At 47.2% G+C, this 15071-nt stretch overlaps 2 protein-coding genes across 10 annotated transcripts in view; one reads left to right on the top strand and one right to left on the bottom strand.

The window, feature by feature from the left end:
• The window catches only part of LOC144615267 (leucine-rich repeat-containing protein 37A2-like), a 344316-nt gene that overhangs the window by 194106 nt on the left and 135139 nt on the right, over window positions 1-15071 (top strand). The gene's annotated exons all lie outside the window — the stretch shown is intronic.
• LOC145712419 (leucine-rich repeat-containing protein 37A2-like) overlaps window positions 8507-15071 on the bottom strand; it is a 31894-nt gene continuing 25329 nt past the window's right edge. For all 9 annotated transcript variants that reach the window (XM_081794684.1, XM_081794683.1, XM_081794681.1 and 6 more), the window contains 5 exons: window positions 14866-14970; window positions 10633-10682; window positions 9041-9095; window positions 8819-8961; window positions 8507-8717 (listed from right to left, as the gene is read on the bottom strand). In XM_081794684.1, coding sequence (XP_081650810.1) covers window positions 8615-8717; window positions 8819-8961; window positions 9041-9095; window positions 10633-10682; window positions 14866-14970 — 456 coding nt within the window. In that variant the 3' untranslated portion in view covers window positions 8507-8614. The remainder of the gene's footprint in view (window positions 8718-8818; window positions 8962-9040; window positions 9096-10632; window positions 10683-14865; window positions 14971-15071) is intronic.

The raw sequence follows: 15071 nt of genomic DNA, 5'->3' as shown, positions 1-15071 counted from the left end.
ACGAACCGTGAAATCGTGACCTGAGCTGACGTCAGACGCTCAACCGACTGAGCCACCCAGGTGCTCTGATTCACCCATTTTAGACGCTATCTGTGGACTTCCTAGCAACACAGGCAAGGAGTTAGGTCTTTAACACCCCCCACCCATTCCATTCTTGGGGTTTAGTTTTGTCACTCTTGCCCCATGATTGATAGTGGTTGCAGAATTGTGACTAGGTAAGCATTGTTCACCGCAGAGCTTGCTCATGTAGTCCGATGGCACTCGTTTCTGTCCCCTGACCCCCCGGGGTTTAATTTCTTCTCCTTCTCTTTCTGTGCTGCCCGCCACGATCACTCCTCCACTCCGCTCCAGTGCTCTGGCATGACAGTTAGTGCCGTTTCCCTCGGCTACCTCCTTGACCTGTCATACGCTGCTGTCCTGGAACCTTCCTTCGCTGCTTCCTGGGCTGGGGTTTTCCTGGCTCCCTTCTCTTCTTGCTTTCTTTACTCTCTCTCTTAATCTGCAGTTAAGAATCCCTTTCTAATATTAAAAAATAGAATGGTCTTCGGACCTGCTCGTGATCGTAGGGATCCTTTCGATATCTATTAATTGGGACAAAAAATACAGAAAGACCAAAAGTTACTATGAAGGCACTCCTGCTCTTAAGTGAATTTGTGTTTTACTCACAATAGCATCTATGAACGTGTGAAAGCCTGTTCAAAGTTTAGGCTTAGGGTTAGTTCAATCTAGCCTCAATGTCTGGTCTTCCATTTGTCACCTCGCCCCCTCAACTTGCCGTGAGACAACCCCCTCTCTTGACTTTCTATTCAGTTCCTGTGCCCTAGCAGAGACTTAAGTACTGGTTTAAGGCCCACCTTGCAGGTGCACGCTGACCATGGCTGGCCAATCAGGGTCTCCTCCTGCCAGATACAGGGTCCAAGCAGACCAATCAGAGGCTTTTTGAAGACTGGCTTTCCTTTATGAGGCTTGCTCAACCTCAGTGGAGAGTTGGAGTTACTAAGGACTATCTTTGCAGTCTTGGGGCATCCATCCTGTGGCCTGAAGCCGTCATGGAGGAAAGCACAACTGAGGGATAGTTGGGGAGAGAATGACGTTTGAGCGCTAGATGCGGCCAGCTTGAAGATCTTAGGCTTCCCGGTTATGTGAGCCGATACACCGTATGACATTTTTGGCTTAAGCATATTTTAGTTGGATTTCTTTCACTGGGAGCATAAAGAGCGGCGACTGATATCCTGTCTTTGTGAACTTGGGCAGGTTATACAAGCGGTGCGTACAGACTTGGACCGTGACAACGCAGCTCCCACTAGGTCCCCTATGGCTGCCCTGTTATCAGCCTGAGCCTGAGACAGCTTGACATTGAATAGCCCGTTTTAGGGACTGGAGGAAACGACTTACCATGAGTCACTGCCCTAAAATATGCTTTCTACCCACATGCCCGGTGCCTGGAATTCTGTGGTGATGGTGGCATTCGTCAGGGTTAACCATGGCTCTCTTCAAACGGTTCTCCTTTGGAGTGTGAAGTCTGCGATATTTAACTTGTAGAAGTCCTTTCTTCTGGAGGTCCCTCTGGCAGGCAGTGGATCCAGGATGCGGTGTAGACAGACCTAGGTACACATCTCAGTTCCCAATGGCACAGTCCCTTTGCAGCTTTGCGGGCAAACCCCTAGCACTGTGTGCTGACCTTTAGGAGGTCAGTCTGTATCACATAAGGAATCCGACGCAGAGAGTGAAGAAATGGTCTCAGATTCACCCAGTAATCTCCCTGAGTCAGCCCTGAGGGCAGGGCCTGGCCCTAGGCGTTGGGAAGAGGAAGGAGATGTGATTCTTGTCTTGTCAGGGCTCCTGACCTGATAGAGAACTGCGGTTGAGTCTTCACATGGACGGACGCTGTCTTTCACTCTGCGCCATTCGTAGGTGACGCCTAGAAGAGCAGGGCCACCGTGTTGTAGCCTCTGACCCAGGACTCTGTCACATTCTGGGAGAGAGAATTATGGGCCCTCCCCGCATCCCCGCTCCTGCTGTGTCTCCTCGTGGCCACAGTGTACTTTCCCATCCCCTGGCTTGGGGCTGGGGGCTGGTTCCGTGCTTAGGCTCGAAGAGGCCCGATGGCTCTTTTGCTTGCTCTCTTACGCTTCTCTTGGGTAGCCGCTGCCTCTTCAGCCTGGGTCCCGGCAGCAACACAGGGAGAAAAGACCAGCAGTGAGAAGCAGCGCCGATCCAGCCAGCAGGGCATTAAAGTACAGCGGTAACGGCCAACCTGTGAGAATCGGTTTCCCAGCCTCCTCTGAGTTTTGAGGATGGTCTATTAGTTAGCACTGTTGTGGCAAAAGATAACAGATACATGGATTCCCTCCGTTATCAGGTTACGTACAGGTTCAGCTGCTGCAGTAGAGACCCAACACAACAGTGGTTAAGTGATTTTTTTTAGTTCTTTTTTTTTAATCCTTTTTTTCGGGGGGCGGGGGGGAGAGTGCAAGCGGGGGAGGGGCAGAGAGAGTGGGGCAGAGGATCCAAAGCGGGCTCTGTGCTGACAGGCTGACAGCACAGAACCCGATGTGGGACTCAAACTCACGAACCCCGAGATCGTGACCTGAGCTGAAGTTGGATGCTTAACCGACTGAGCCACCCAGGCGCCCTTTAATTCCTTTGTTTTTAAATGTTTATTTATTTTTGAGACAGAGACAGAGATTGAGTGGGGGAAGGGCAGAGGGAGACACAGAGTCTGAAGCGGGCTCCAGGCTCCGAGCCGTCAGCACAGAGCCCGATGTGGGGCTTGAACCCACGAACGGTGAGATCCTGACCTGAGCCGAAGTCGGACACCTAACCGACTGAGCCATCCAGGCGCCCCAACAGTGGGTTAAATTAAAAAACAGCTTCTTGGGGGCACCCGGGTGGCTCAGTCGGTCAGGTGTCTGACTTTGGCTCAGGTCACGATCTTGCCGTTCATGGGTTCGAGCCCCATGTCGGGATGTGTGCGGACGGCTCAGAGCCTGGAGCCTGCTTCACGTTCTGTGTCTCCCTCTCTCTCTGCCCCTCCCCTGCTCATGCTCTGTCTCTGTCTCTCAAAAATAAGTAAACATTGAAAAGAAATTTTTTTAAGAAGCAGCTTCTTGATCTCTCATATGATAATCCGGTTAAGTACTGGATCTGGGGCTGGTTCGGTGGCTCTTATGTCAGGGAGCCAGGCTCCTTCTGTTTTCCTGCTCTACCACCCTGGGGTGTAGCCCTCATCCAGACGAGGCCTTTGTACCGTTGAAATCTTCATTTCCTCCACAGTGTGGTGCCAGACCGCTCTCTGCCGCTGCCCTGGAAACACACGCAGCCTAAGCACCATTCCTGCCTCTGCTCTGGGCCTCGGGACTTTTCTTCTTCTTGAATGAGTGTGCTCCCGCCCCCCAGCTGGTGCTCCACGCCATCCCCCAGGTCTCAACAACATACCCCCACCAGGACCACAGGAGCCAGAGCTGGTCGTGCCTGGTGGTCCTCAGGACTGAGAGGCCCTGACCTCCGTGGGGGCAGGAGCCGGCCAGCATGACCAGTCGGGACTCCCAGGTTAAGAATCCAGTTGAGCCTCCTGGTCATCCTCAATCTGCTCTGCCCTTCGTCTCCCACCCCCAAATCCCTGCCGACCTCCAGCCCTGAAGAAGCCGGAGAACCTCTGCTTCCCCCACCTCCCCGTCTGCCTTGTCCTACTTCAGTCGTTTGGTGAGCATAAAAAGGCCTGTCAAAGTGGTCCCTCTGTTTGGGGGATGGGCTCAGGAGGGGTGGGCATGTGGGTTCGGAGGGTGACAGATTCTTTCTCCAAATGCTCGCCAGGCTCCTCCGAGCCCTCTTCTTGATTCGACCTTGCTTGGCCTGTGAAGGCGAACAAACACGGACGTGGTTGCTGGCAGCTCGTGGCCGCATCCCTAGTAGGACCCTAGCCTCCCTTAAAGTGCCTGCCTGCAAAACTCCCGGCTGTCTAAAGGATTGGCTGCTGAGTCCAGCCAACGCCTGAAGATCGGGCCCCTGTCTCCCAGCTTCTGTGAGAGGGCAGGAGCTTAACTTTGAGAAGTGTCAGCAAAGCCAGATGGGTCTCATATGGGCCAGCGTCCCTTCCTGCTTTTTGTCATCTTTCACTTCTGATTATAGAGCCCCCCACTCATTCCCTTCCCTAGTCCCTCATTCTCCCTGTGAAATACCCCATCACCTCTGTAATAATCCCAGTCGGGTGCCTGCTCACGATGAACCCTTTCCCCTACGGCACTGCAATACTATGTTACTGACTGAAATCTGTCTGGATTACTTTAAGTAGTGTCTGCTTTTGTTTGTTTTCATCAGGGGAGGTGTGCAGGATCAGCCTTTTAATTTTTTTATTTTTAATATTTATTTTTGAGAGAGAGGCAGGGTGCAAGCAGGGGGGTGGGGGAGGGGCAGAGAGCGAGTTAGACACAGACTCCAAAGTGGGCTCCAGGCTCCGCGCTGTCAGCACAGAGCCCGACGTGGGGCTCAAACCCAAGAACCGTGAGATCATGACCTGAGCCGAAGTCGGTCGCTCAACTGACTGAACCACCCAGGTGCCCCAACAGCCTTTGAAATTAAATTATTTTCAGGATCAGCTTTTTAAGTAAGCATCCCAGGGATGTTTGCGTATAGAGGTCCAAAGGCTGTATTTTGAGAAAACATGTTTCCCTGTGGAGATCTTTTCTCTGGCAGCCCTTTTGAATGGGGGCTATGTTTTCTCAGATACTGCATTGCCAATAGTCCATCCAGCTTTAATTCCAGTGAGAACGTTCCAGAGATGAAACTAAGAATCAACTCCAGGCGCTTCTCCAGTCACCTCTGGGGATGAGTGTATGTCGTCAGCATCCAGCGCCTCACCTGCTGCCCAGCTAGAATGACACCTTTCAGGGTTTCCGACTTAGAAACACGACCACCAGGTTACTCCACGTGGACACCACCCCCCTTTTACAAAGCCTTTGAACACCCCCCCATCAGGAGGGGTTTGCTGGATGATGTTGGTTGGCTCTTGACACCCATTTCTAGCCCCTTCTTTGCAGGTCCTGGAAACCCACGAACCATCGTTGACAGATTCCCTCGACAGCAGAATTCTGCCAATAAAGCGTACCTGTGTGAAATTTGGAAGGCGGAGGTGGAAGGAGGTGGAAGCCATGCTTTTCTCCTCTGTAGCAGCAGACATGCGGGCCGAATGTTGGAGTCCATACTCCCCACCAGTCAGGCTTGGGGCCATGGGGCTGTAGTGACCCCGGCAGTGGCTTCCCGAAGTTTCCTGACCGAGTGGCAGCAGCAGCTTTGAATCTATGGAGAGCAACTGTGGTAAAGTAACCTGAGAGCTAGTGGTGCGATTCCCCCCTGGCCCTGACCTTCACCACCGCGAGCCCCACCAGTGGTGAGCACCAATTGCTTGTATGACCTTTGTGTGTGTGTGTGTGTTTGCAATATCTAGAATGGTTTGTTTTCCTGGCTATGGTAGTTTTAAAATATGTTCACAAAACTGACGGTTGATGGGGGGTGGGAGGGAGGGGAGGGTTGGGGATGGGTATTGCGCCTGGGTGGCTCAGTTGGTTGAGCGTCTGACTTTGGCTCAGGTCATGGTCTCACCATTCATGGCTTCGGGCCCCGCATTGGGCTCTGTGCTGACAGCTCAGAGCCTGGAGCCTGCTTCAGATTCTGTGTCTCCCTCTCTCTCTTGTTCTCTCTTCAAAATAAACATTAAAAAAGATGTTTTTTGAGGAATAAATGTTTATTGTTGTTTTTAAAAAATTTTTTTAAATGTTTATTTTGGAGAGAGAAAGAGACAGAGACATAGAGTGCGAGTGGAGGGGTGGCAGAGAGGGTCATAATCTCGTGGTTGGTTCATGGGTTCGAGACCCGCATCGGGCTCTGTGCTGACAGCTCAGAGCCTGGAGCCTGCTTCATATTCTGTGTCTCCCTCTCTCTCTGCCCGCATGCTCTGTCTCTCTCTCTCCCTCTCTCTCAAAAATAAACATTAAAAAAATTAAAAGAAATACGGCAAGGTAGCATTTGAGACTGATAAGTATTGTGCAAATTTGAGGTCGTGTTATAGAAACAACATTTTCTAAGCTTCACTTTATGAACCACATTTGAGCTAATGGAAATATTCCAAAATAGGAGAATGGAGTTGCCTGGAATCCCGGCCCACACTTCGGGAAGCCCAACTATGCACAGATGGGTCTTCTTGGTTTCTCGTCAGCTCTGTCTCTGTGTCCACCTCTCTTCTTCAAAAAGTCACCACCGGCCCCCGCTCCACCCAGCTCATGAAGGAGTTTGAGCTGGCATGAGGAGTTTCTGCCCTTGTGACCTAAGAGTGACTAAAGGGCCTAGTACTGCGCCTGGCTCAAAGCAGGTGCTCAACAAACAGTAGCGGCCACCATCCTCATCGTTATAATTATTGATTCTTTGATGGTAACCATGGCTTAGACGTCTCTGTACCCCTGCACCCTGCAGCAGGGCAGTATAACCGTCAGCAGGCTTTGGAGTTAACAGGCCTGGATTAAACCCCTACCTGGCAGTTTTGGATTTGCGGCCTTGGGCACCTGAACAGGGTACCTACATCCTTTAAGCCCTGTCCCCTTATCTGCCAGATGGGGATAATAAAGTACGTTTTCACGGACTGTTGGGCTAAATTAAGACTGCAAAACACCCAACCCAGGCCTTGACACCAAGTAAGCAAATAGTAAACTAGGTGCTGCTGCCGCTTCCGATTACTGTTACTCTCTAGTCTTGTGCTTTCAACACAGTTATTTGTTGGCTCACTGACGTCACCACACAGAGACAGACACTTGGTGGCCGTTCTCACTAAAACGCTGGGGGAACGGGAGCAGGCACCAGGAGAACAGGTGTCCTTGCCCAGCAGCAGCAAACTAATAAAGCCGAAGAGGCACTGATGGGCCAATCACCCCGCTTGGAACCGTTCCTACCAACCCTGCCAAACCTGCTGGGCTGTGCCCCAGTCCTACTGTCCCCTCGGGGGACTCTGTTGGTGGCCAGCGGTTGGTGCCATATTCCATCACCTATCGCTAAGCCACCAGCATTTATTTGGGGGCATTTAAAGAGATTGTCAGGGGCGCCTGGGCGGCTCAGTCGGTTAAGCATCCGACTCTTGACTTCAGCTCAGGCTGTGATCTCACGGTCGTAAGATCGAGTCCCTCGCATCGGGTTCCACACTGAGCACACAGCCCGCTTGGGACTCTTTCTCTCCCTCTCTCTCTGCCCCTCCCCCCTTGCTCTCTTTCAAAATAAACAGACATTAAGAAAAGAGATTATCAAACCTTGTTAATTCAGGATTTCTTTTATTCACTACTGTATTTTGACTCTGACGTCCTTTTTCTAAAACCTGTCATTCATGTACTCAGAAAGCATAGATGACTTCATTATTTTTAATGTTTATCTATTTTTGAGAGACAGTGTGTGAGCTGGGGGGAGGGACAGAGAGAAAGGGAGACAGAGGATCTGAAGTGGGCTCTGTGCTGACAGCAGAGAGCCCAATGCAGGGCTCAAACTCCCACACCATGAGGTCATGACCTGAGCCAAAGTCGGATGCTCACTGGACTGAGCCACCCAGGCACCCCGACTCCTCCCAACATCCTAAATGTGACTGGTTAACGCCCTCCTCTGCAGAAGTGGAGGGATGTTTGCGTCTTCTGCACGTTGTGCTGCATTATCTCTTGGAATCGTGCAGCCCTGATCTGAGCTGGGTAGGAAAGCAGTGGTAGGTGTGGTGCTGGGCTGAACTGGAGAGAGCCCAGCCGCACGCATCCGACCCTCAGTGGGGTCAGCAGAGGCTAGTGGGGTACAGGTGAACAGTAAGTGCCCCCACCAATAAGTGTTCTGAAATAAAGGCCTGAGCAGGGCAGTCCTGGGTAATTACTGCTCTCACACATTCTTTACTCTAACCCTCCAGCATCTCCCTGCTAGCTCTCTGAGGGTGGGGACTTTTTTTTTTTTTTTTTTTAAAGAAAACAAACAAAAAAACCCAATGGGAATTATCTACTAGCTTGTAAGGTTGAGGAACACCCTACTTCCAACTACACATTTTGTGTCTGAGTTTGAGCTCTTGGGAAGAAAGACAGGCCTCAGCCCTACAGTGGAGGTCGGCTCAGCGATCCAAATATTCTGGCAACCCCAAAGACCTCACAGAGGGGCCAGAGAGAGATGATCCTCTATGGGCAGGGGGTCAAGCGCGTTGTGAATAACTGGTATTTGGTGAGCCAGGGGAGAGAGCACCAGAATAGGCTGTTAATTAACTTAATAGTCTAAGCCCCTTGAAGATACGTTTTCCAGTTTCCAGAGACTGACCGTATCAGGGAAATGACGGAAAGACGCCCCGTTCACCCTACTTTGCCCATACTGTGTCTTGTGGAAATACTGGCTACCACGAGGGACTCTGGCTTCAGTCCTGCTTCTCTCGCCTGTGGCCCCTGTTGTCTGTAGATAAATATTTAACCGTTTACGTTTTAATTCCTTACCACGTGGCTAGAATTGGTTATGGATTTATACATTTTAATATGAGAAAAACAAGTATTTTACAAGCAATGCTGAGAAGCCAGTATCGGAAAGTAAACTTTGTAGGTGGCCTGAGGCAGGACGGCGTTCACTCTGTGACAATCTCACATGCTGTCTCACTCTCGTCACCCAGCTCTTCAGTAGTGGAATCTGTGGTCCGAGTCTTCTCTGCTGTGGCTTTGCCAGCCTCCCTGGGAAAAGGAGAAGAATGCCAAGGCTTTGACTCTCGAAAGGAACAATTCAACTCTTCATAATTTCCTCGTTTTAGAGAAAATCTTCCCCAATCACGTACCCTAGTTCCATGTTGAAAATCTCATCTTCATCAGAAGAATCCTTGTCGTGTAGCTTCTGTGCCATGTTTTTCTTGCGTGTGGCATTGAGGGGTCTGTACATGTCCCTAAGCCAAAGTGGCCGCCTTCTCCAGAAAAAGCCCTCCTAGAAAACAGAAAGGACAACGTTAGGTCTGTTTCCCCTGCCTTCTCCAGCCACGGTACTTTATCCTCCTCAGATTTACCTGATTGTCACTTTCCTCTGAGCATCTCTTACGCAGCAGAGATCCAAAGAAGCCCCTTGAAGGAAACACACACACACAGACAATTAGTGATTCGTACCATTTTCCATGCCTCTCACAATGTATTTCTCCAGTCTTATTAGCAAGCAAAATCAACACAGACCTGGGATCTCAGAAATAATTCCATACATGCTGGGCTTTCAGAATTTTCCTGTGTCTGTCCATAATGGCCCCACAGTGTCCCTGGGAGACCTTTGTATGTAACTTGACATGAAGTATAGGCAGGATTTTCACCCTGCTCACCTTCTGGCCCTTGGCCAAGTGCCCTTGTACAGTCAACAAACTGGGTGACCACACGGCAGAAGCACCAACTCTCTCCAGAAGCATTTTACATCAGTCCCCGCCAGGCTTAGCCTCACAGGCATCATTTGCTGGCGGGTGGGGAGGTGTTTCTATTTTCCTAGCTGCTTTACCTTACAAGATGAATCGCACCGAGTGAATGCCTGAGTCCAACCAGCAGTTATCTAGCTCACTGACTTTCACACTGCAGGCAGATGAGTGAGTGAGTCGTGAAATCACCTGAAAACACACGGCTAGCGCTAAAACACAAAATACTCTTTTTGAATACAAATGGAATAGGGGGTACCTGGGTGGCTCAGTCAGGTGAGCAGCCCAAGTCTCGATTTTGCCTCAAGTGATGATCTCACAGATTGTGACATCGAGCCCTGTGTCTGGCTCTGTGCTGATAGTGTAGAACCTGCTTGGGATTCTCTCTCACTCTCTCTCTCTCTCTCTGCTCCACCCTCCCCCCCAAATAAATAATAAACTTAAAAAAAACAGAACAGAAAGAATCAGAGTGTATGGTAAGTTTGTTTTAGAAGGTACTTATGTCTATACTGTATGTGTGCACTGAGTTGTGACATAAAATGCAGTTCACAGCCCAAGCACAGTGTAGTCAGAGACGTGCCCAACTGGAAAGGAACCATCTTCTTTCTGGTTCTAGTGGTACTAGTGATACAACCGTCCGGCAAGATATCTTCCTTTTCTCCTTCTCCATCTCATTATTATAAAAGGAAGAGATAAATGATTATCTAAGGTCTCTCCCAGTTCAAATTCTATTGGGTCTGGATAAAGGGAATGGAGAGCGGGGCCTCGAAAACCAGAAGGAGGAAGAAGGAAGTTTTCCCCCTACTTTACGGGAAGGACTCATGTATTCTACCTTCCATCATGCTTGAAGACTAGCCCCTTCACCCCACGACTTTTGGCCCTCCCTATCCCTTCTCCAGAGCCTCTGAGAAGGTCTGTGGCCAGGCCTGATGCCCACCGCCAGCGGGAACGGGTCTGAACATTTCTACCCCCGTCCCCCCACGATCTTTCTTTAAAGGTCTAGTGAGCAGGTGCTCTGTGCCAGTCCCATTCTAACTCGGGTTTGGCTGGGCAGCTAACTTTGCTGGATCCAGGCAAAGCATTAGGCCAAATATGTATTCTTTCTGCCTTTGGTGATTTCCTGGCTGTAAAACAAGGGGATTGAAATAGATGAGTTTGAAAATCTAGTTCTAAAATTCTACTTTAACGATTGCCAGACTAATATTTACCTTGAGCTTCCTTCTTTACCTTCCTTGGCTGCTGTTCTATGAGAATAAATCTGTTTTGGAAGAAAACATGATCACAGTTACCCATCACAATAACCACTCCCTCCACATCTTTATTCATTCCTTTGCGTTTTAGGTCTTATCTACCCAGTGAGATGATAACTTTTCCTAGGACAGGAATTTGTTGAATAGTCCTTTGACTCTTCAATAACACCTAACTCGCGTGCAGCTGGTAATACATTTTACTGACTGCCTCAGATAACATTCAACAGGTAATTCCTAATAAAAATTCTTGGGAGGAGGAAAAGAAAAGTGTCTACCAGAAACCTAAACAGCAGCACTGTTTTAAAATCAAGGACAAGAGTAGGATGTCTGTTATCACTGCTGCTATTCATTGGTGTTGAGGAGGTCCTAACTGATGCACTGGGAAAAAATGGAGTCGTGGAAAGGAAGAACTAAGACGTATTTGCATATGAAATTACAGACAAACTAAAAGGCCCAAGAGAATCAACTAAAATTTTGTTGGAAGAAACATGAGAATTCAGCAAGATGGCTAGATATATATAAAATCAAGAGATCAACATGTAAACCTCAATGACTTTCCTATGTTCCATAAATAATTAATCAAAAGATGGAAGAATTATCCCATTTACAATTATCAATAAAAAGGCATAAAGTACCTAGGAATAAACTTAGCAAAGAATGGGTAAGACCTATGAGATGAAAACACTAAAGCTCTTCTGAAGGACATTAAGAAGAAACGAATACGTGATGTGAGACACTATTTTCCGAGAATAGTGTAAAGATGTCAGTTCCCTTCAAATTAACCTACAAATTCGGGGCAATCCCATTCAAATCCCAAGACAGTTTTTCAAACAAAAACTGGCCAGCTGACATTTGGTAGAGAAAATGTGCAAGCATAGCTACAAAATGGATGAAGAAGAAGATCACAGAGCAGACGTTAAAATACGTTCTTACAGAGCAACTGCAGTTAAGTATGTAGCGTGATACTGATACAGGAAAAGAAAACCAGGTTGATAGAATAGAGTCCAGATAACACTAGTATTTTGGATCCATGAAGAAAGAATGAACCATTCAATAAAAGATTTTAAAGTAACTGGATCTTTATGCAAGGGAAAAAAGTTAGATCCCCTACCTCGACCGTACCAAAACACCAGACAGATTCCATACAGATTAAAAATAAATAAATCACAACAAATATTATAAGAGTACAGAAGAAAATATCAGAGACTATTTTTATACCATGAGGCGAAAAGGCCTTGTTAACGAGGCCCATGTCCCATAAGCCATGAGGCAGATATGGTGACGGACTGTCCACACCCCCTGTTCATCGTAGTCCTTGCCCCCTTGATCCCCTGGATTGTTTGTCCTCTTCCTGTTGATTTATAAAACTCTCTTCATATGAAATATATTAATCCTTTCAAAGGCTTTCACTGAATTTCAATGTTTCAAATATTTGTCAGTGTTTTTATCGTGAAGGAGATGGAACAGTGGGATAGGAGCACAGGCTGACTGCAGGCACAGCTGGGTTCTGCTTTGGGTTTTGCCACAGGGGCCTTAAGCTGATCCCCTTCTATGTAGGAAAGAAGGATGGTGATATCATCCTCACAGGACTGTGGGGATTAAATCAGATGTCTGGTTTATTCCAAGCAGAAATCAGACAAGACGATCAAATCTATCAAATGTTTCTGCATGTGGTATCAGGTCACAAAGCTTTTTCTCACCACAAGATTATAAAAGTATTGATTCTGTTTTCTTCTAGCACTTTGATGGGTTCCTGTTTCTCTTTTGTTACATGTACTGAAATATGTTTTTTTAAGGTGAGAAATAGGGATCTGTTGTTATTTTCCTCCCAAATAATTAAGCAGTTGTTCTATTACCATTTATTTATTTTCTTCCACTGATTTGAATACTAAAAGGTAACATTTCAATGTTTATTTATTTATTTTTGAGAGCGACAGAGAGAGAGAGTAAGAGTGAGAGAGGGGCAAAGAGAGAGAGACACACACACAGAATCCAGAGCAGGCTCCAGGTTCTGAGCTGTCAGCACAGAGCCCAACACAGGGCTCGAACTCCTGAACCATGAAATTATGACCTGAGCCAAAGTAGGACGCTTAACCAACTGAGCCACCCAGGCGCCTCTAAAAGGTAACATTTTAAAAGTCCTCGTCACCCACGGATCTGTCTATTGCTGGACTCTGTAGGCTACTTCACATAAATATTACGTTGCATTATTCCTCATTGTGAAATTGACACAATGCCTCATCTCTTCCTTTGAACATCATTATTGTCCACTACAGGAAAAAAACTGCATGGTCTCTGACCTCAAAAAGTGTATCATCTAAGTAGGGAGAGGAAATAATGAAACCACATAAAAAAATATAAACACAAGGTTAAACCACATAGGAATTTAAAACAGCAATAGGAGTTTATAGAACTTCCCAAAAGCAAAAGGCTGCAGGCCACCTCAAGATGCAGAGTACTGACTGGACAATGGCCAATGATTTCTCTTCCCAGAGGTCATGGTAAGTTGACCCCACGCTAGTTCCTAGGCTCTTAGGCTGAGAAATCAGACTCTGATCTCATCAAGAGAGAACGCACTTCTTTCTGCATGGAGGCAATATCACCTCACCAATGTCACAGGATTGATCAAAATCAGAATGTCAGGCCATGACTTGACAATAAGGAAAACATCCATTCCACCCATTCCACAGATAGGGCATCTGTGTCCACATGATTGGGACTCCTGTCTCCTGTGGAGACAGGCCTCTGTGGCACACTGAAGTATAATCAGAAGGCTATTTGGTGAGAAGAGAAGTGGAAGAAAAGTAATTAGCTGAATCCAGTGTTTCATGGAAAGGACGGAGGTAGCTAGATCCATCCATCTGCCCCGCGGGCACAGCCCGGCTGGTGGGCCTGACTCTCATCTGCTGCCTGAGGTGCCATCTCTACTCTTAGGCAAGGCTAGGTGGGCACTGCCCATGTTGGTCTCTTCCTCACCATTTCTATGCTTTTACTACTGACCAACCCTCCAGAAGACAGACATGTTTCTCCTTAGCAGTTAATACATCCAGTCAGGTTTTACTCAAGTCTGATAGACCAGGAAGCCTTACATATCTCTGCTCTGATCCATGACCCTGATATTTCTCTCTTGAGGAGCTGCCTTTTAACAAACTGTTTAGCATATTTTTGTTATCAGGGGAGGGGAATGCGTCACTGCAGACCCGAAGAAATGGTGACCATCTCACAGAAGGACTAGGTCCAGGAGTATTACAGTATTCGGGGAAGGCTTTGTGAAGAAAGATGAACTCGAGTTGGCTTTTGAAGGCTCACGGGACTTCCACCAGCAGAGTGAAATAAAGGAATTTCAAGTGGGCAAAGTCACCAACAAAAGTAGGAATGGGCATGGTCTGACTAGGGGATGGTGAGGGGCTGCTTTGGCTGAAATGGAGGGTTGCCATGACAGATGGCAATATAGATATAGATATAGATATAGATATATATAGATAGATATAGATATAGATATATAATAAGCATATGTATATTTGAATAAATATATTGAATATATATTCAATTCATACATAATTGAATAAAAGGTAAACAGGCAAGCTCCAGGAATAGGCAACTGTAATTATGACACGCTCTGAGTAGCCTGATGCAGGATTTTAGCTGCAGGGTTTTAACTGAACCTGTTTACACAATGCCTTGCGAAGTGGAGGAGAGAGCTGTAGGCACATCTAATTAATCAACAAGATGACACTTTTATCTCTAAGCCATGCCCTTTCTTCCAAGATGACTGATAGCTCCATGAAGGTGAAGACTATTTCTCTCTCATCATTTTAGCCAACGAGGAAAGAAATCAGTGGTAGTAGGAGGATGACTGGTGAGTGCATCGAATCGACATCATTTTTTTGAGTTGAAGAAATTTTACTATCATGTCAACTGTGGCCTTCTTAGACCTAATGTCTCAGAACAAGCTAATGGCTTGTTATCTTGGTTACAATCCACAGATGTCTCCCGGCAGTGGGGTTCCTTTTAAAATCCCTGGAATATACTTTGCAATAAAAGGACAAAGCATATCTCAGTCCTCCAGACTGAAGAGGGATATCACGTCGTGATAGGTGGGAAAGTGGCTTTGATTTTCAGTTTGTGGGTTCTGAATCTACTGTAAAGAAGGAATATAGTCTGGGAATCTGAATTAATTGTTGTCCTTACCTCAATGAGACAGAACACTATGATCAAAATCATCACTACTACAGTCACAGATATTGCCAAGATGAGTTTGTTGTTATAGCCATAGCCTGGAACTTCTTTTGTGAGCTAAAAAAAAGGGAAAGAACAATTTTTTTAGAAAACAGAGATAGGATGAAAGTTAACTATTCTTTAACGACTCTAAAACCCCATTCTTTCCGATGAATCGC

This window comes from Panthera onca (assembly GCF_046562875.1).
Source record: "Panthera onca isolate mPanOnc1 chromosome E1 unlocalized genomic scaffold, mPanOnc1 haplotype 2 h2.Chr16_ul_1, whole genome shotgun sequence".
NCBI lineage: Eukaryota > Metazoa > Chordata > Mammalia > Carnivora > Felidae > Panthera > Panthera onca.
The sequence above is the reverse complement of the archived record's forward strand: the minus strand, read 5'-3'. Positions and strand labels throughout refer to the sequence as shown.